A 20,419-nucleotide genomic window follows, 5' to 3' on the forward strand; every position below is an offset into this window, starting at 1 on the left:
CATGCTCAGAGTTGCATTGTGATTGTAGATAGGCCATTTTCAGTGAAGAGATTTGGTGTAAAGGGACAAAAGGGATCAGACCAAGTATAGATCCCTAAGGGACTCGTAGCGTTTAAGTTGTTAAACATTGCTGCTCTGTCATTAGCAAATGATGAATTCACATTTTGAACCAACAAAATTCACAAAAGTGAAGATATATTTCTTATGTCTATAAGTGTTTGCGCCATTATGTTTTATTCCCTCGGCTCCATAGAATAGATTCTGGAATGGTATTTAATCCTTATGATACCAAATCCGTCTGTAGTAGCAGGGGTGGCAGCTTCTATAGGTGCCAGAGAAAAGGTGTGTGTGCCATGGGCTCCTGTGTAGGTGTCGGTGCATGTATTATCCTTTATGTTTATTGTTTACCAACATTTGCATAGGTTGTACTGAGCGGATTTAGCTGCATGTAGGGTTTTGTTCATGGCTTACTGAATCGTATGTGATAAGTATAGACCTGTGTGTGTGTGTGTGTGCGTGTGTGTGTGTGTGTGCGTGCGTGCGTGCGTGCGTGCGTGCGTGCGTGCGTGCGTGCGTGCGTGCGTGCGTGCGTGCGTGTATACTTGGCACCAATCAAGTCCCTCCCCCATCAGTCATAATGCCACCAGGTCATCTTGGCGTTTTGTTTCATATACAGCAATTGTTCCCAGTTCTATGTTTGCACACACACACACACACACACACACACACACACACACACACACACACACACACACGATGAAGCATGCTCTCTCTATCCATATTCCTGGATTCAGCCTGCGTGTCATTATCAGCCCCTGCCTTAAACCTGGTCATTTTGCCTGTCAGTCAAAACCTGCTGGTTCGTATCAAAGCTTAAGTGGTGGGCACAGCGCCTTTTAAATGTCATTTTTGACCTATTGAACATTCTGATGAGCCGGCCAGGGAGGCTGATGGATGGAATGTAGATGGAATATTGATTGGACGGCTTTGAGTCCATTCCTCTGAGAACAGGCGAGGGGAGGGAGCAGAGACCTGGGGGTTATTGTTAAACATATGGGATGAGAGCACACTGGGCATGAGATGATGACAGCTTTAGCTCTAAATACTTGGCAGATGTATAATCGAACTGGATAAAATAAGGGATATGCTGGGGCGTTCTCACCAGCTCATCTTTTGTCTCACTGTGATGCTCTCTCATCTGCCATCTCATCTATGTCTCTCTTTTGTACTTTATCCCTCACCATCTGCACTTCTCTCTAATTCTTTCTGTCTCTCTCTCTCTCTCTCTCTCTCTCTCTCTCTCTCTCTCTCTCTCGCACTCTCTCTCTCTCTCGCACTCTCCTTGCCTCTCTGGGAGAGTTGCTCCGTAGTCAAAGAGACACTGGGGAACAAAGGCATGGCCGCTGTCATGGATTTGCACAGGGATCTGTGATGATTACACTAATTTAGGAGCAATAACCCGATGCACAACCACAACAACACTGGTTCTCTGAATCCCTCTTGTCCATTATGAAGGCTTTTAATGGTCAATATTTACTCAGCTTTGTCCTACAACGTGGCCAGTCTTGTCTTCAAGGGCATGAGATGGAACGGCAATGAATCATAGTCTGCAGTGCAACGGCTCAGAGATGAATTGAAGCGCTGCCCTGCGTGGTGCCCTTTTCAGCCCGGGCCTTGCCATTTATGGGAAAATCCAGCCCGAACTGTGTGTAAAGTGGCTCATTCTTCACACAACACACTTGTATTGAGTGCCGTTTGACGTGGCAGGCATGAGGATCAACCATGACCTTAAAGTCGCCCAAAGGATATGAACATTATTCCAAATACGACACCAAAAGCATTATCTGGAACTTCACCATTGGACGATGCCATTACGTGACAGCTAGTCCACTAAAAGCTGTAGGAAATCTAAGAGTAAACAAGTTTAAGCACCAGACAAAAGGCAGCCACAGTGTGTGTGCTTAAGCCTTATGTACATTTGTGAAATCCATCTGCCTGTCAACACAGATTCCATGGTCTATGAGAAAATCACAGAGCAACACACTGATTATGTGTGCAAATCCAACTTGCCAAATGGTTGATATATTTTATTGGCAATATGAAATATTTACATTCAACATGTGTGGATTTATTAGGTAAAATCATTGCACCATCTCAATTTATATATTTATTATGCTACATCCATGTTCCATAGATAAGTGTCTTAAATTAAAACTGATCATTTCCCTGCAGTAAAAAATACAAACAAACAAACAAACAAACAAAAACTCCTAAGAGGGGAAGCAGCTATTTGTGTGATAGTAGTACAGTGTGAAAAACATATTATGACATAAAATCTAAAATAAGCAAGCTATATTGTGCATTTTAAGTTAAATCAAATCAGTTTTCAGAGACTCGTTTCATTCTACAGACATGCCACAAGATACCCTAATACAGCTAGATTGAGATGAAACAGCATCCTTAGAGTGTATAACATATAGCAGAGTCTCAGCTGACTCGTTTGTCCATTTGACAGTAGAGGTACATTGACACAATCATTGCTGCAATCTAGGGAGAAAGAAACACACTTTTGGTTAATATTCAAATTGAAGATTAAACTTCTCATCTATTTTTGTAATAATTGTCATTCATTATAAAAAAAACGGACTAACTCGAATTACCTGGCTGAGGGCATTTCTAGTACTGTATATATAATGATTGATTCTTTGTGTTTTTAAGTGTTTAGCACTGCGTGTGGAATGGGCAGCTCTCTCGCCATTGTCATTTTAACCACATGAACCATAGCGTCCCTAATGTGGGGGCGAACATTCTGCAAAAGTAACAGATCTACAAGCTCACAATGTGTCTCAATGCGATGCGTTGTGAGCTTGTAGATATTCTACTTTCTGCGAAGAGATTTGGTGTAGAGGGAAAAAGGAGGGGGTATAGTATAGACCCCTGGGGGACTCCGGTCAAAGACGTATACAAGGTTTAAATGGTTTTAACTATTACAGGGAGTACAGTGAGAATATAAACTGAACTTACCTCCAAGATGCCAATTCCTGCTGCTATTCCTCCCACAATATTGGCATTCCTCTTGAGGAGCTCTAGAATCTCTTCAAAACATCCCTAGAGCAAAGTACAGTCAGGGTAAGCCACATGTACAGTATGTGCATATTATGTATGTTTTTTCAGAGGAATTTGTCACATATTCCAAGATGTGTATTCATGATTTAACGTCATAATACATAGCCAAGTACAAATAGATACATTAATGGCCAATGCCCATGACTTTTTAATCTAATTTACAATCAATGATGACCTGAATTAGATATATTTTTTATTAACTGCATTGTTTTGAAGCTACATAAAACTAGCTACGTCACCTTGTCAGAGACAAAGACACAGTGTTACATGTCTTCCTCTTCCAAAAATGTAGTTCAAAAGTAGTTAAACCATAGCTGTAACTGGGCCAAATGGATCATTTTATCCTCCCTTGAGCGGTACATTTCGAGACTGTACTTATGGAACAGTACATTTTCACATCCTCTTGTAATCGGGCCACATAATGGCCGGTAAGCCATTAGATACTATATTATACTATAGAAATGGGTGCCTCAATGGCCATGAATAATCTTTTTTTCCTTTTTCCCCTGTACTTAACCACTAAAGCCCTATTCAAAAATGCTTGTACATGGGCTACTTTCAAAAACGTTTGAAAGTTTTTTTTTAAATTTTGCATCTTTCACCTATAATGGCATGCCTAAAATAGGGACATGTTATGCTATTACTCATAACATTGATTATCATAGATAAGAGGTGTTGTCTTCCTCACCTGTACAGGATTACGCTGTGCCATTGGTGGGCTGCAGGTGGTGCCATTGAACTGGTTGCAACAGCTCAATGGGAGGTAGCCTCCAGTCTGGTTCAGATAATGGGAATCCATAAAGTCTGTGTAGTTGGTAAAACCACAGCACTGCATCTAAAGACAAAACATACAATGGAAATTTTGTGTTACAAAAAAAAACACTAACAAAGGAATAGGGAAGGGTTTTGTAGACTGTGTAACTTGCATATAATTGGACAATCAAAAATGTTCTTAACCATATGTGTGAGCCTGTTGGCATGAAGTTGAACGAGTTCATCTTTTCAGTTTGTACTTCTGGTTGTTATTGGCTTTATATCCATTTCATTGCCTTGCTATTTTGTTCAGAGGAGCTTATTGTATATAGCCTGATTATCAGACTGAAGCTGCATGGAGCTTCAGTCTGAAATTGGCTCCAGTGTCGGGGATTACAAGGGGGAGGGGATTAGAAATTCCCTAAACCAATCTTAAGGGATCCCCACGCCCACCTCCGCCTCTCATTGGACAACGCATTTTGTACCGGAGAAGTCCTAGGTTCACATTTACAACTCCAGACCAAGAGGCAGTCCACTCAGAGAGTGGGCGGGGTCTATGGTATGGAACCAGGCTATATTGTATAAGGACTCTGTGTCCGCTATAATGGCCTATACTTATTTATCCCTCTCACACTGACTTTAAGAAGTTAAGGTCTGCAGAAAGTATACAATAATAAGATGTCTGAAAAACAGCACTTTTGCAACAAAAGCATCTGTTGACATATTGAAGGCACTATACAGGCAGCCACGCCACTAGGGCAGCTAAAAGAAAAAGCATACAATGGAAGTTTTGACACAGACAAACAATAAGTAATAGGGGAGGCCTTTGTGGACTGTGTATCAACATAGAATTTGTCAGTATGTAGTTTTGTCACTTGGATAACGATTGATCCATCAAAAAGTAGTTTCTTAACCGTATGTGTGTGAGCCTGCCATGTTGACATGAAGTTGAACAAGTTCATCTTTTCAGTTTGTACTTCTGGTTGTTATTGGCTTTATATCCATTTCATTGCCTTGCTATTTTGTTCAGAAGAGCTTATTGTATAAGGACTCTGTGTCCGCTATATTGGCCTATACTTATTTATCCCTCTCACACTGACTTTAACAAGTCAAGGTCTGCAGAAAGTATACAATAATAAGATGTCTGAAAAACAGCACTTTTGCAACAAAAGCATCTGTTGACATATTGAAGGCACTATACAGGCAGCCACGCCACTTGGGCAGCTAAAAGAAAAAGCATACAATGGAAGTTTTGACACAGACAAACAATAAGTAGCCTAATAGGGGAGGCCTTTGTGGACTGTGTATCAAAGTGAACAAGTTCATCTTTTCCGTTTGTACTGCTACTGCTGCTGGAAGTTATTGGCTTTATATCTGTTTCATTCACTTGCTATTGCCTTCAGAAGAGCTTGACGTATAAGGACTATGTGTGTGCGCTTTACTTATTTTTCCGTCTCAGGCTGACTTTAAGAAGTCAAGGTCTGCAGAAAATAAGCTGTCTGAAAAACAGCATTTTTGCAACAAAAGCGTCTGTTGACATACTGAAAGTACTATACAGGCAGACACGCCACTTTCTGATGTTAGAGCCATTGTTCAACCACAGTCAAATGAGGAAAGTTTTCTTTAAAAGTTTTTCTTTCAAGCTGTAAAGAAAGAGTTTTGAAAGAAAACAAGTTTTAACCATAGGCTACTAGGTACATAATGTACCTAGTAGCCTACATAATGTACCTAGTAGCCTATGGTTAAAACTCGTTTTCTTTCTACATACAGTAATGTACCGTACATTATGTATGTGTATGTGAAATGAACTGGTAAATAGCACCAGATACAGTGTTGGAATGATTCCGAGGACTTTCGGGGAAGATTTCTACAGTACCTGAAACTCTCCACGGGGCCGTTAAAATATTTTCATGTGTGGTCAACCTAGTCTTTCATTAGGACTCCTTTGAGGAGAGATATTTTACAATTTCACACCAAACATTTTAACGATAATGTACATTTGTGAACGTTTATAATCTGACAGACGGATAGGCACAAGTTCTAAAAGGGAGTACTCTTATTGAATGTGTTATAGATTCGGTTTATTCATAATTAGGACCAAATGACCAGTGCGTGAGTGCAAAATAATAATAAAAAAAAATATGTCACATTCTTTCCTGTTGGTCATAGTGTGCATTGTTTTAAAGCTACAGTAATGTTCATGTTGATGGTAAACATACCTCGGTCATGGTGTTGTTCCACAGCTTGGTAACTACAGGGTCACTGCCGTACTGCTCCTTCAAGGCAGGGGTGGCCCATGCTCTCAAGATGCCCTCCGCCTGGCCAACACACACACACGCACACGCACGCACGCACGCACGCACGCACGCACGCACGCACGCACGCACGCACGCACACACACACACACACACACACACACACACACACACACACACACACACACACACACACACACACACACACACTGAGAGTGATGAATATGCCTTAAGTCGCGTATTAGGGCTGGACAATATATCAGTATTGCAATATGAGAATGGATATTGTCTATCATAAAATAAGTGTTGTCTTTTCCTAGTTTTAAAGGCTGCATTACAGTAAAGTGAGGCCAATTTGGAATTTGTTCACAGAATTATTGACCGACGGTTGGATGGATGGACAGGACTGAAAATGTAATCGCCGCCCCTGGTTGTTCCGGCCTGGCGGGGATAAAAATCACCCAGATGCACACACTTACATGAAGTACACCTGTGGAGCATAGAGCTACACTGACTGCCTGCTGTCAAGATCCACTGGTCCCATATCTACAGGTACACACACGCACGCACGCACGCATGCACGCGCACACACACACACACACACACACACACACACACACACACACACACACACACGCGCGCGCGCGCGCACACAGGCGCGCACGCACATGTGCACATAGGCACACACGCGCACACATTACAGTTTGGGAGCCCCTGATATAAAACAAGGGCAGCTGCTTTTTTATAGGCGAAGACGTAATTCTCCGGGAGTCACCTATGCATCAATAATGAAATAAATCGTCTCTCTCAAACAAAGCACCTGGGAAATAAACAACCGTGGGCCTGGCACCTGGAAAAAATAAAATGACTGAGCCATTATTCACCATTCTTCTCTTCCTTTGTGCTGGTAAATGGGGGACATTTACATATATATTGATGCTCCTGGTCTTTTTTGGTCAGGTCACAGGATAACCCCCCCTCATCCCCACCCTTTATGCTTCATATCCCATACTGTACTGTACTTATTTCATGGACATCACCAAAACACTATCGCCGCTGTCGGGCAGAAACCTTGTATCTCCGTATTTTAACTCAGTATGTTTTCTCGTAAATGAATGGTCTACTTCGTCGTACAAGAGTGTCACGAAAAAGTAGGGAAAATAACAGGTTTACAAGCTCACGACACGTTGCATCGCAAAAGGTTTTAAGCTTGTATGTTGGCTATTTTTTTTTACATTTTCAAAGTGAAAGTGGTTAGGTGTCTCAATGTGTTTCATAAATATTGTACAAGAGCTTGTTATTGACTAAATAATAACTACACTCACTGGATCCACTGGGACATAGGTTCTTTTTTCTATTTCCTGAAAAGTGAGGGTTTTGGACATACAAGGTTTCCACCCAACAGCAACGCTACGCTTTCAGGGAGGAGAGGCTTTTGTGTGGGGCCGACTCGCTGAGGAGGAATGCCTTTATGACACCCAGGTTGGCTTGCTTTCATGGCCCTTCCTCTCCTCTCCTCTCCTCTCCTCTCCTCTCTCTCTCGCTCCCCCATCCCTCCCTCCAATCTGTTTTTTCCCCCCATTTTGATTAATAAGCCCGTCGCGTACAGTCGCACAAAGACCCATTTGATGGGGAAGGAGGGTCTGTGGCGTATATGTGTGTGTGTGTGTGTGTGTGTGGGTGTGAGGGTTTGCCCTCGCCTTCGTGTACATATATGTTTGTGGGCTCGAAGGAGATATTGTCTTTGTGTATATTTGTGCGTGTGGTTTTCCTGTGACTGTGTGTGTGTGTGTGTGTGTGTGTGTGTGTGTGTGTGTGTGTGTGTGTGTGTGTGTGTGTGAGTGTATTGTAGGGGCAGGCGGTGGGGGGGGGAGTGCCCAAGGGGATGCAGGGAGACATGCCACAATTAAAAGTGCCCCCCAAGAAGCAGAGAGAAGGACTGAGATCAGAAGGGTTATTACCAGCCAGCTAATTCATCACTGTCACTCGGCCTGCGCCTCGCTGCATTCCCCTACACACACACACACACACACACACACACACACACACACACACACACACACACACACACACACACACACACACACACACACACACACACACACACACACACACACACACACACACACACACACACACACACACACACACACACACACACACAGATGCAGGTGGACAAGACAAAGCCTGTACTAACATATATAGTGTAGTGAGGCAGGAGGCGATAACACATCTATCAATACAGTGTAGTGGACACACACACACACACACACACACACACACACACACACACACACACTCACAATCACAGCAATTGGGATGATAGAGCTTTATGTGTTATTGATCCAACACGCGTCTGAATGGTGTTTTAAAACACTGATAATCATTGCTATCTTTTATGGCTTCTGCACCACTATAGGCAGTCTTGTCAGTTAATTGGTTATTGTTTTAAAGATGAAAGCAATAATGGTATAAGGCTCTCCCTCCATCACGCCCAGCGCAGTCCGGTCGTTATGAAAAATGTAGATGACAGGTGGCATTATTCACTATCTGTCACATTATATCTGTGTTATTAATCCAAAAGTTACAGGACTACCATTACTCACATTACGTTACCTATTTGGCAATTTCCAAAGCAATCACTCTGTAATCCATAACAGATTACATTTGAAAATGAGAGCTACCCCCCTGCTGAAAGTGGCGTTATTCATTAAATGTCAGATCCGCTCTGTGTTATTAATCCATTGTGAAGTCCATATCATTTCTTTTTTTTAATTGTGAATCATGCACAGTGGTCACCTATGGGCCAATGCAGAGATAGAACAACCATGACTGCTGATGGCCTCTCATAATGCATGCTGGAATTGCATATTAAAACCTAGTTTATTCAGACCACCCCCAAGGTTATTGTCTTTTTTGGTGAGATTAGAAGGGGGGGGGGGGGGGGGGTGTATGGCCAAAAGGCAGATTTACAGTGGGAGATAAGTATGGAATAGATCAACACTATATTTATTGTCCTCATTCATCCTCTACTCCACTGTCTCCCAGTTATTGACACAGGGGGGGCTATATATATGTATATTAGATGTATATTGGTCATTGTCATTATTCCATTGCTATTGTGTTTACTGTCTCCCTTATCAAACAGATTCTCTCTCACACTCATATCAATGATGGAATGGACAGTGTTCTTTGTTTGTGCAATGAATAGGTGGCACTGGAGCTAACAAACAATGATCTAAATTGGCTCTAACCATAATATCTGCTATCTTTTAAAGAAAGAGAAATCTATGATTTATGGCACACGTTCCATTAAGGTAAAAACAATAACCCACATCATCTCTCTCTCGTTTTTGTTCTGGTGGACACACATTCACACAGACAAAACACAGCCAGAGGCATACATACGCGCAAAGGCACGCGCGCACACGTGCACAGGCATACGCACGTCTAGGCACGGACGTGCAGTTGATTTGCCACTCGCCAGATGCCTTTTAGATTGCTAGGCTTGGTTTGGTGGGCTTTATAAATGACAGGCGAGAGATGGGCAGATTTATTTCAACAAAACAACCTCAGCAACTCTCCTAGCTCAGCCTCCAAGGACAAAGGTACAGACACACACACACACAGACACACACACACACACACACACACACACACACACACACACACACACACACACACACACACACACACACACACACACACACACACACACACACACACACACACACACGTTTGTTTTACTAAACTTGTGAGGACGTCCATATTTTAGAACAGCAATTTCATGAGTGCAATTTTTTTTATTATTACATTTTTAACCCTAAACCTAGAGCCGAAAATAGACGATCTACATGCTCACACGCTCTACAAGCTCATTTTGTGAGCTTGCAGATCAGTAATTAGCAACTAATTATTATCAGCTAATTATAAAACAGACATAACTCTAACCCTAACCCATAAACCTAAGCCTAACCATGACCACAGCCTGAATGTTTTCCTAATGGTAAGCGTAACTCCCCCAATTCTTTCTTTATTAAAAACAACCATTTCTCTTGTGAGGACAAAGAAAGTGGTCCTCACTATGTCTATTTCTCATATTCTACTATAATTGTAGGGACATAATGGTCCTTACAAGTATAGTAATGCAAGTACACACACACACACACACACACACACACACACACACACACACACACACACACACACACACACACACACACACACACACACACACACACACACACACACACACACACACACACACACACACACACACACACACCAAACTCTTGCTTGGTGGTTGATGTCTCTTTGTGTGAGAGCTTGCTCACCGGGGATTGGAGAGGAGCAGAATACATTTGTTAACAGAGAGAGAGAGAGAGAGAGAGAGAGTGAGAGAGAGAGAGATACTTGGTAGCCGCAGCTCAGAGTGGTATACCAGGAACACAAGCGCAAACAAATGAGATTCCTGGGCAGCGTGCAGTCCACCCTCCACTCATCACCTCCTCACTGCAGATGGACGTGCATTAGATTATCTTCCCCTCGCTCTCGGGGACTCAGATACACCCTCTGATTGGGGGGGGGGGAGCACTTTCTACTTCCTTTATTAGGAGCCCAGTCTTGGCTAACACCTTTTTACACAGCTCTTTTGAAATCCTTGTAATTATTATACATGACACTAAATGGGAAGGGAGCGTGTGCGTGTGAGGGAACGTGTGCGTGTGTGTGTGTGTGTGTGTGTGTGTGTGTGTGTGTGTGTGTGTGTGTGTGTGTGTGTGTGTGTGTGTGCGTGTGCGTGTGTGTGTGTGAGAGAGAAATAGAGAGAAAGAGAGAGAGAGAGAGAGAGAGAGAGAGAGAGAGAGAGAGAGAGAGAGAGAGAGAGAGAGAGAGAGAGAGAGAGAGAGAGAGAGAGAGAGAGAGAGAGAGAGAGAGAGAGAGAGAGAGAGAGAGAGAGAGAGAGAGAGAGAGAGAGAGAGAGAGGAGAGAGAGAGAGAGGGAGGAAGGGAGGAAGGGTGGCCGACCCATATATGTAAATAGGCTGTTTTGCATATAAAATGCTTTAGCTTCAATATTCCCGAGTAATAAATTGCTCAAAGTGAGAGACATCGCACACGGCCCCGGGCAATCCTGGAGTCATTAAGTAGCCGAATGTACTGAGGCGGACATAAAGCCGGTAATTCAATGATGGCTGTGGCTGTGATGGAAAATTTACATGGAGATAAAAATCGAGAGAGAGAGAGAGAGAGAGAGAGAGAGAGAGAGAGAGAGAGAGAGAGAGAGAGAAAGAGAGAGAGAGAGAGAGAGGAGGTACAAGGGTGATGAGAAAGAAGTAGAGTGAGTGAGAGTGAAAGAAAGAGGTGGGATGGGAGGAATATTATAGAGTTAAAGAGACTGATACAGGATACAGGAGGAGAAAACGGAACAGGGACAGACAGAAAGACAGACAGACAGACAGAGAGAGAGATCAGAACAAACTTACAAATGAAGAGTAGGCCAGGGCCACCACTGCAGCAGCCACCTCGGCGATGAAGATGACCAGGATGATGGAGAAGAACTGCATGGGGACATAACAGCATGTAGTGAATTTGTCTGTGGAAAAGTGGCTATTCATTCTTTAATTGGCATCTAATTGGCTCACATTTTTCGTGATGCGCAGCATCACACAATCTTTATACATTCTGATTTCTGTTAATTCACTTTATTTAAAAAATAAAGAAAAATGTTCTTGCATGAACACCCCACTCCCAACACACACACACACGCACACACGCACACACGCACACACATGCACCCACACATGCACGTGCACACACGTACAGTATGCGCGCACACAGGGCCACTACACCACCCCATGGCCTTCTAATCAGCCATTGTTCCACCATGCAATCACAGAGATTGCCGATCAGGCTCGGCTGATTACACAAAAGGACAATAAGGAACACAAGAGCTGGAATGGATCCCATTCTGTCAGCCCATCCATTCTATCATTCAGTCCATTACAGCTCCCGCGATAGGGAGGCTGTTTCTCTCGGAACACGGGGAGAAAACGGGGCACTAGATAAGCATCTCATCCTGCGCTGTCAGCCGTGCTATAGCTGGCTCCAGTGCACCGTCATCATTCAAGCCCAATGGGAGGATGTGGACGTGATGGGGGCCGTATGGGGGGGAAATGTGCTGCCTCTGCCACTCATTAGACTCACAGCATTGGACAAAGTGGTAGTTAGCACCCATCGTTAATGAGCATAATAATGTTCACGCTCCCCGTCTGAATGTATGGGAGGGTGGGGTTGCTGATGATGTAGGTGTTGCTGGGGTGGCTGGGCTGCGAGCGCAGCCAAGGTTGTGCGACATACCGGAAATGGCCGAGCTGTCTGTGCAACTTCACACATTCTGTGGCATTGTTGATGATGAGGCTACATTTCATGTTGATGCTCATAGAATTTTGACACATAATCATGTAATATATAACTCCCTTCAAGCATTCTACAGCTTCTTAAGATCATTCAGAATTTTGACCCATGGGACAACTCTTGTTTCATTTTTGACAGCATCCGCATTCTCAGAACACTGATGTTCAGCCTTTTCCTCAATGCTGATATACATTTTCCTTCTGCTTCTTAAAGAACCATACCAGTGGTCTGTCATGTTAAGCCCATTGACTATGACTCACAGTACATTGAGATTACTGCCAACCTTTTTTCAAAACATGTTTGTTTGGGGTATGAGGAAGCCATTGGATTCAGTTAATTTCAGTACGGTATGAACATCAACTTTTAACTTTAGCAGAAACTTTTAACTTGCTTGAGTTAGGTAATCCAACACATTAAATATCATTACAAGGTTAGTGTTATGGCATGGCACTGAAGGCACCATCCTTTTAGAATGGGGCCTGTACATAGACCTAATTGCAAGAAATATGCCTGAGTTGTATATAAGTACCACCTGAGACAATGTTTTTCTGTTTTATAATCACTACTGTTACTATCTACGTAAGATAAGGTGTTTTGGTACGAAAACCCACATTTTCAATTTAGCAAAGTATCATAACTTAATGACATGTCCTTCTTCAATAGCCATACATGTACTGTAGATCATCAAGGGAGGCCCAGCTTGTCTTTCTTTTTTTTAAAGACACTTTATTGCCAGTACAGTGGAGATTCTGCTATGCCAATCAAAGCTCACTTTGTTACTACTGTTTACAAATACAAACTGCTGTAAATTGCTAGCAACAGATCGCACAGTCTTGTTTTGACGAAGCTATGTTATCAATGCATTCTAAAATATGGATTGATGAAGGGTAGCTGAAAATAAAAAAAACTAAATTACATTTTCGGTCATTTTATTTTGAAGATTCAGTCGATCTGAAACGTCGTCGCCATCCCTTCAGGCTATGGGACTTTGGAATCTCAATCACTTCTCAGTCGTGCGCAACACGGCTAGTGTTTGTTTACAAGTGAGAGACGGCCAGTGAAGCACGTTTAGTACTACGTGGCTTATTTCTGACCTATAATGTTTTCAGATACATATTTTAGTGTGCAGATTAAGTTTAAAATGAGTAATACACCGTCTGGATGTCATCTTGAATGAGATTCAAAACGGAGTCGCTCTGTAATTAAAATCAGCGATGTTTGAAGAACGTGCAGTTATGGGAATCAAACAGGTGCATGTAATCAAGATTAATTTACATTCATGAAAGCTGTTATGTCATCACGCAGCACGTTTTCGTTTACAGGAAGTAATTAAGATTGGCTTTTTAGGGACTTTTGATATAAAAATACACAAAAATTCAATTATTTGAAGACATCTATTGTTAGGTATGCCTATATGATGACCACGGAGATGCTCTAAAAGTGTGAAAAACATTTTTCATTTCACTACACCTTTAACTGCACTGATGTTCAGGTAAGTTTGGTGATGTTTTAATACATTTGGCCCCCAAAAAGATATACATTCAAAGTAAAGAAAATACAGCTATGTTTATATGGCTGGATTGGGTGTTATGGTGTTATATCAAATATCACAATGTTTTTTTACAAAATACCTTGATATCAATTTTGTGATAATATCGTATTGTGACTATAATATACTTTCCCCCAAACTGTTAAAAAATTGCCAAAATAGCAGATCTATAAGAGAAGACAAAAGTAGACTTTTGTTATTTTTTAAAGTATAAAATAGGTTTATACTAGGATTAAAACCAAGAAAAGACTTATGTCATATCACAATATTTACGATATCCAAAATCAGACTAGAAGAATATCTCAAATAGCTATTCATAATCGTCTCCACATCTCTGTTAATATTCCGAGGGTGATCTGAGACCGATTACATCCCAGATGTCCTCCTGATGGATTTTGATTGACTGTCAGTGTTTCTATCGTTCATAAAATCGCTGAGAAAGTGATCCAAACAATATCGTTCATCACTATCATTGTCATAAGTTGTTGATTTTTATCGTTATTGTTATCGTTATAGTTATTGTGCTTGGCGTGAATGGCCCTTAATCCACTCACTGTGAGCAGCAGACACTTGCTCTCCTTGTGTGCGCCACAACAGCCAAGGAGCCCCAGCAGGACCAGCACACCCCCGATGGCGATGACGAAGAAGCCCACGTTGACGAACTGCGTGGCCTGGCTGGAGAACGGCCCTAGAATCTGGAGGAAGGAGCCCCCGTCCACACTCACCCATATCCCCATGGCCACCAGGGTCAGACCCCCCACCTGGAAGTGAAGACACATGCACACAGGGTGAGTGAACTTAATAACTTAAACTGTATATACTTCGTTAGACCCCAGGGGTCTAAACTTGGGCCCCTCGTGTTTTCCCCTGTACACCAAATCTCGTTGCTGAAAATAGCCAATCTACAAGCTCACAACGTGTCGCTTCTCAGCGTTTTGAGAGCTTGTAGATCTGCTGTTTCCGCCAAATGTTCACCTACTTTTTTTTTTTTTAGAGACGGGAGGGTTCATGTGTTTAGCACATGCACATGTACACACATACTGTAGTCTGTAGTGTGCATGCCAAGACACACAGACACCTACATACATATACATATGTATGTGAATAAATTATATTGTGTGTGTGTGTGTGTGTGTGTGTGTGTGTGTGTGTGTGTGTGTGTGTGTGTGTGTGTGTGTGTGTGTGTGCGTGTGCGCTCACGCCCACACACACATGCACACAAATCATTGTCTCGCACACTTGACAAAGGTATGCAAGGACCAGTGGGCTTTACAAAGCATGTAATCCGTGGCTTACAATGACAGTTAAATTGTCAATCATCCGTTTGCCTGGCGGTCATTTAGATGGAGGGGGTCAAGCCAGCAGCTCTTGATATGATAATAAGTTTTGGAAACGAGAGGCCCCTTTACATCACAGACCCTCTCCTACCATTACTTCTAGTTGACACTATGACCTACCTACCATCCTTTGAGGGGATTCAGAAGAGACTCTTTTGTCAGAAAGGAAAGGGAGAGAGTGTGTGTGTGTGTGTGTGTGTGTGTGTGTGTGTGCGTGTGTGTGTGTGCGTGTGTGTGTGTGTGTGTGTGTGTGTGTGTGTGTGTGTGTGTGTGTGTGTGTGTGAGAGATGGAGAGAAGCTGCCCGGGGCTTAACATTATACATTATATACCCAACTCCAGCTAGAACACGGCCTCTTTTTTACCTCTCTCTCTTAAAGCAAACAACTGCCCTTTTCCCATGACCCCCTTTATCTCTCTACTTATGTCATGGAGGCATAATGGACAGAGGTCCATTCAGGATGATCTTGTGCAGGCAGATAAAGCCGACCTTGGGGCGTACAGAAGTAGGCCATGGGATTATGACATGGACAATGATGGAGAAAGCAGGCAGCTGTTGGAAAGCTGCTGGTTGCTAAACTTTTTAGCCCTCAGGCTGATTTTTTCTTCTTCTTATTTTCTCTTTGTAGAAATTTAGTGCCCTGGGACTGCCAATATGCCACTTTTAAGATGCAAGCCTGCAGTTAACCACTTTAAGCGTGGCGTCCCTATTTTGGACATGTCATTAGAGGGTGAAAATAGCCGAAGTATAACGCTTACGCGTCTAAAGATACCCAGCATGACGTGTAAATGTTGGACGAGGTTTCTGATGATATAACAGATGTGCAGTCATCAGGACTGCATTACAGGAAATCTCTGCTGAGGAAATCTCTGGAAATGAAACACGAGTGGCAGAGTACTGTTTTTGCCCAGGGGAGTTTGAAGCGCATTCATACGAATCTATTGACAAAAAAGAAAACACCTGTAAAACCTGTTTGTGGTGGAAGTATGTCAAAAGTTTTCCATTACCTGGAAACCACCCCACCCTCCACCCTGTCCCCACCGGTGTCCATCTCTTCGTGTCTCTTTCTGTGTCTTTGTCCCTCCCGTCTCTCTCGACCTCTTCATTCTCTGTCTTCCCTGGCTTTTCCCCCATCATCCACCCCCCTCTCGTCCACCTCTTTCTCTCTCTGAGTGGGTCACTGCGGTGGGTTCCTATTCATTTGTCATCCTCCTCAGTAAAGCGCCTCCAAAACCTGATATTGTCTGTCAGGGCCAATCAGGCAGGCTGTAGTCATACACGGAGGGCCCTCTGCTTCCCATCACGGCCCCTGCGTCCTGTCAAAACCGTGATGCCTTCCACCTGGGAATCATATCTCTGTTACCCCCCCTCCGTCTCTCCCTCACTCTCTCTGCCTCTCACTAACTCAATCCTGCATGTCTCTTCCTCTCTCTATCTCTCTCTCTCTCTGTTACTCTGGCCCCCCTTCCAACTCGCTTTCTCTACTTCTCCTTCACTCACTCGCTTCTTCCTCTCTAGCTCAATCACACTCGTTCTCTTCCTCTTTTGGATACTGTTGCTCTCTCTGCCCTCTCTCTCTCTCTCCCTCTTTCTCTGTTTCTGTACCTACACCCCTCTCCTCTCCTACTGTACCTTTCACTCCGGTATATCTCCCCTTGTCTCATCTTCCCCTGCATCTGTTCCTTACCATCAGCGCCCCGCTGGGTAAATGTGATAAGACAAGCATATCCCCCCTCTAACTCCACGTCTGACACCATCATCCTTCTACAGGTATAATTGTAGCAGGCACATTATCTTTTTTTTTTGTTTTGTTCTCAAAGCAGACTAATCCGTTTGATGGCGTGCCATATTCAGGCGTGTGCCCTATCAGGTGAGCACCCACATGGCTAAAGATTTTCCATAAATCAGGTTACTCTCTTTTTTGTCTTAAAGGGGAAAGAAACTGGGGTAAAATGAAAGGTCATACTATAGAGGAAGGAAATATAACCTATTGAGGTTAGAAGAGAAGAGAATGAATAGCAGGCTACATAATAGGACCATATACTGTATATACATATGTATATATAGAGATATAGAGTATGAAAAGGAAAGAGGGGCCATCCTACTTCAATTGAAATTGGAATTGGTGCGCTCTGAAAGGTCTGGGATGAGAAAGACATCAGCTGAGTGTAGCTCATTTTCTGAGGGTCATATTACTGGGAGCAGACAATCTGATTTAGCCGCAGAGCTCAGACAATGATCAGACATGGAGAGACCTTCCAAACGGGAAGACAGCCTCTAATTTCCAATGCATTTTGATGGGTTCCAGGGGACACGCCAATGTAATGCACCGTGAAAGAGATATACAGTCAAAGTCTCACTTTTTCAAAAGCATTTACTTGATACCACAGTGCAGTATTAATACACTATGCCTTCAAAATTTGAGTTGTGTTTTCACTGCGCACTTGTTCACCCCACCTGAAAAAGAAAAGGCTGTAGGATGACAATTGCGAGGACGAATTATCTCCTAAAGCTACCACACTGGGTCTCATTTAAGGGCAATTCTGATTTGAAAAAGAAGACATTTCCCTCAACAGAGAGTGAGATCGCAACTGGAGGAAACTCATCCTCCTGAGATAACTTTGAAGCATCAAACTTTGAATTCCTTCACCGTGGTCATTGGAAGTGCTGTGTCTTTTTACAACAGCGGCTTCAAAGCGCCCCCCCTTTTTTTTGGGTGACGAGCTGAGCGGATTCAGTTCATCATTCTGCTCTGCTGGATAACATTTCAAAGAGACATCCATCACTACCACCACCACCACCACCACCATCATCATCATCATCATCAGTGGTGCTGCCGCACTGAATTTATCAAAGAAGTGCACTTGGGCAGAAATGGGGAAATGGGAGGAAAAAATGATGACTCGCGGTATATACAAGCGTCATCTGTGCGGCCCGTTCCGGTGACAGTGGGAGTCCAGGTGGGCTCGACTCGGCGGACGAATTCAGCTTACCCTCGCCAAAGTTTCCCTCCATTTCACCCACCACATTAGTTATCAGTGTTAGGGGTGAGACGTTCGGAGGTAGCAAAAATTAGAGCCTTTGAAGTTAATGAGATGAAAATTGCTGCGGTGATGGGAAAGAGTGAGAGAGAGTGTGTGTGTGTGTGTGTGTGTGTGTGTGTGTGTGTGTGTGTGTGTGTGTGTGTGTGTGTGTGTGTGTGTGTGTGTGTGCGTGTGTTTGGAGATGGTACTGTAGGAGGAGAGGGACTATCGTTTAGGGTTCCTCGCTCAGTGATTTGAGATGTTTGCATAATGTCTTATGTGTTAAATGTGTGTGTGTGTTAAACGATTTCCTATGCATTGCAGCAATTGCCATTGTTTGTTTCCTCCACACATGGTTTTCCCCGTAAAGATTTCACGCAATAAATGAACAAACGCAATTACTCTCCCCCCACCACCAACCACGACCCCTTGACTCCCCCACTAAACCCCCACCTCCAATGCATGCATGCATGCATGCGCGCAATCAAAGCCGGAAACATACTTACACAGATAAGCAAGTTGAACACGGCCATCATAAACTTGAAGAATGTGAAGCACCCCATTTTAATCTGTAATAAAAAAGGAGAAGATAAATTATTGCATTTCTTCTTTCATCAGCCCACTCCTTCTATCTCTCGCTCACATGCATGCGCGCACAGAGCCACGAAACTGTGCACAGGTCCAATCATCCACACGCGTGCCACACTATTACATTCAGCTCACATCCTTCTTTGAAATTACTCTTTGAAAATTACACTGCTGACAATGGCTCTTAATGATGAAGGGGAAAAAAGAGCCAAGCTCTGTGAACATGTTCAGAGAGAGACGTGGTAAATGGAAAATCTAATGCCAAACAAGGTTACAGGAAAATAATTTGAAATAAACATTTTTCTTTATTCTTTACATTCAGTGACATCATACAGGCATACAAGATAAAAAATCTTACCTTTTTGAATGAAAGCACTTGTTGTTTTTGGTGAATAGGACTACTCTCACTTGCCTAAAATGTTGTTGGTTTGGAGAGTCCCTGTTGACCTCCTCGACAAACAAAAAGTAGCTTTATCACACAAAATCAGAATGCTGTTTCTCTGAGCTTAGTTCAGGTGTGCTGAGGTGAGTTTGTCAGTGGGTGGATATATGTGTGCGAAAAAATATGAGCAAGTGTGCGTGTTTGTCAGTTATAACGACTTAACTACTGGAGCCCGTGGCGTGAAATGTCATGATGGTGTTTTCCTCAGGCAGAACTGTCGGGCGGACTGGGTGTGGTGCTTTGGGAAGGATATAGGTGACAGCAGGTGCCAATTGTTCAGGTTGAGGACAGACACAGTCGGATAATGGCTCAGGTGGCAGGCCTGACCCCTGCAGGTACAGTGTGACATAGTTGTACACTTCACTTGTCAGAGATTTGGCTATCCAGATGATATGACCCCTATCATGCAACTTAAAATGTTATCTAACACACACACACACACACACACACACACACACACACACACACACACACACACACACCCTATCCATCCCTAAAAGGCATGAAATAAATCCCCACAGAGTTTGATGCAACCCATGACAAGGTGTCACAATAAACTTATACTGTCATTACTATAGTGATATACTACCTCTGAGATTATTATGTAATGATTTGTGTACGTTAAATTGTTATGTCACTGCAGTTTTATTGTGTGGGATGAGAGCATGTCTACAGTATGGGGTGACAGTCGCTCAGGAGGTAGAGTGACAGTCTTGGATCCGGGAGGTTTCTGGTATTGTGTCAAAGTGTCCTTGAGCAAGACACTAACTCCACTGAGCAGGCTGGCGCCTTGCATGGTTGCCTCCGGCATCAGTGTGAATGTGTGGGTGAATGTAACGAACAATGAAAAGCGCTTACAAGAATGCACACGAGAAATGCAGACTGTTAAAAAATGTTAGACCATTTACTGTGCATTTCTTACTTATTGTAGGTT

At 43.1% G+C, this 20,419-nt stretch overlaps 1 protein-coding gene across 1 annotated transcript; it reads right to left on the minus strand.

The window, feature by feature from the left end:
* Positions 1–2,181: 2,181 nt before the first annotated feature.
* On the minus strand, positions 2,182–19,677 carry tspan1 (tetraspanin 1). Its single transcript, XM_084066917.1, has 8 exons — positions 19,402–19,677; positions 18,962–19,024; positions 14,651–14,857; positions 11,617–11,691; positions 6,099–6,197; positions 3,815–3,961; positions 3,025–3,108; positions 2,182–2,547 (listed from the first exon to the last, which is right to left on the minus strand). Exons 2-8 carry the CDS (start codon positions 19,016–19,018, stop codon positions 2,488–2,490), a joined length of 729 nt encoding a protein of 242 aa, XP_083923043.1. The 5' UTR covers positions 19,019–19,024; positions 19,402–19,677; the 3' UTR covers positions 2,182–2,487.
* Positions 19,678–20,419: the final 742 nt, after the last annotated feature.

Source organism: Gymnoscopelus microlampas (genome assembly GCF_963454915.1).
Source record: "Gymnoscopelus microlampas genome assembly, chromosome: 9".
In the NCBI taxonomy this organism is placed as follows: Eukaryota; Metazoa; Chordata; class Actinopteri; order Myctophiformes; family Myctophidae; genus Gymnoscopelus; species Gymnoscopelus microlampas.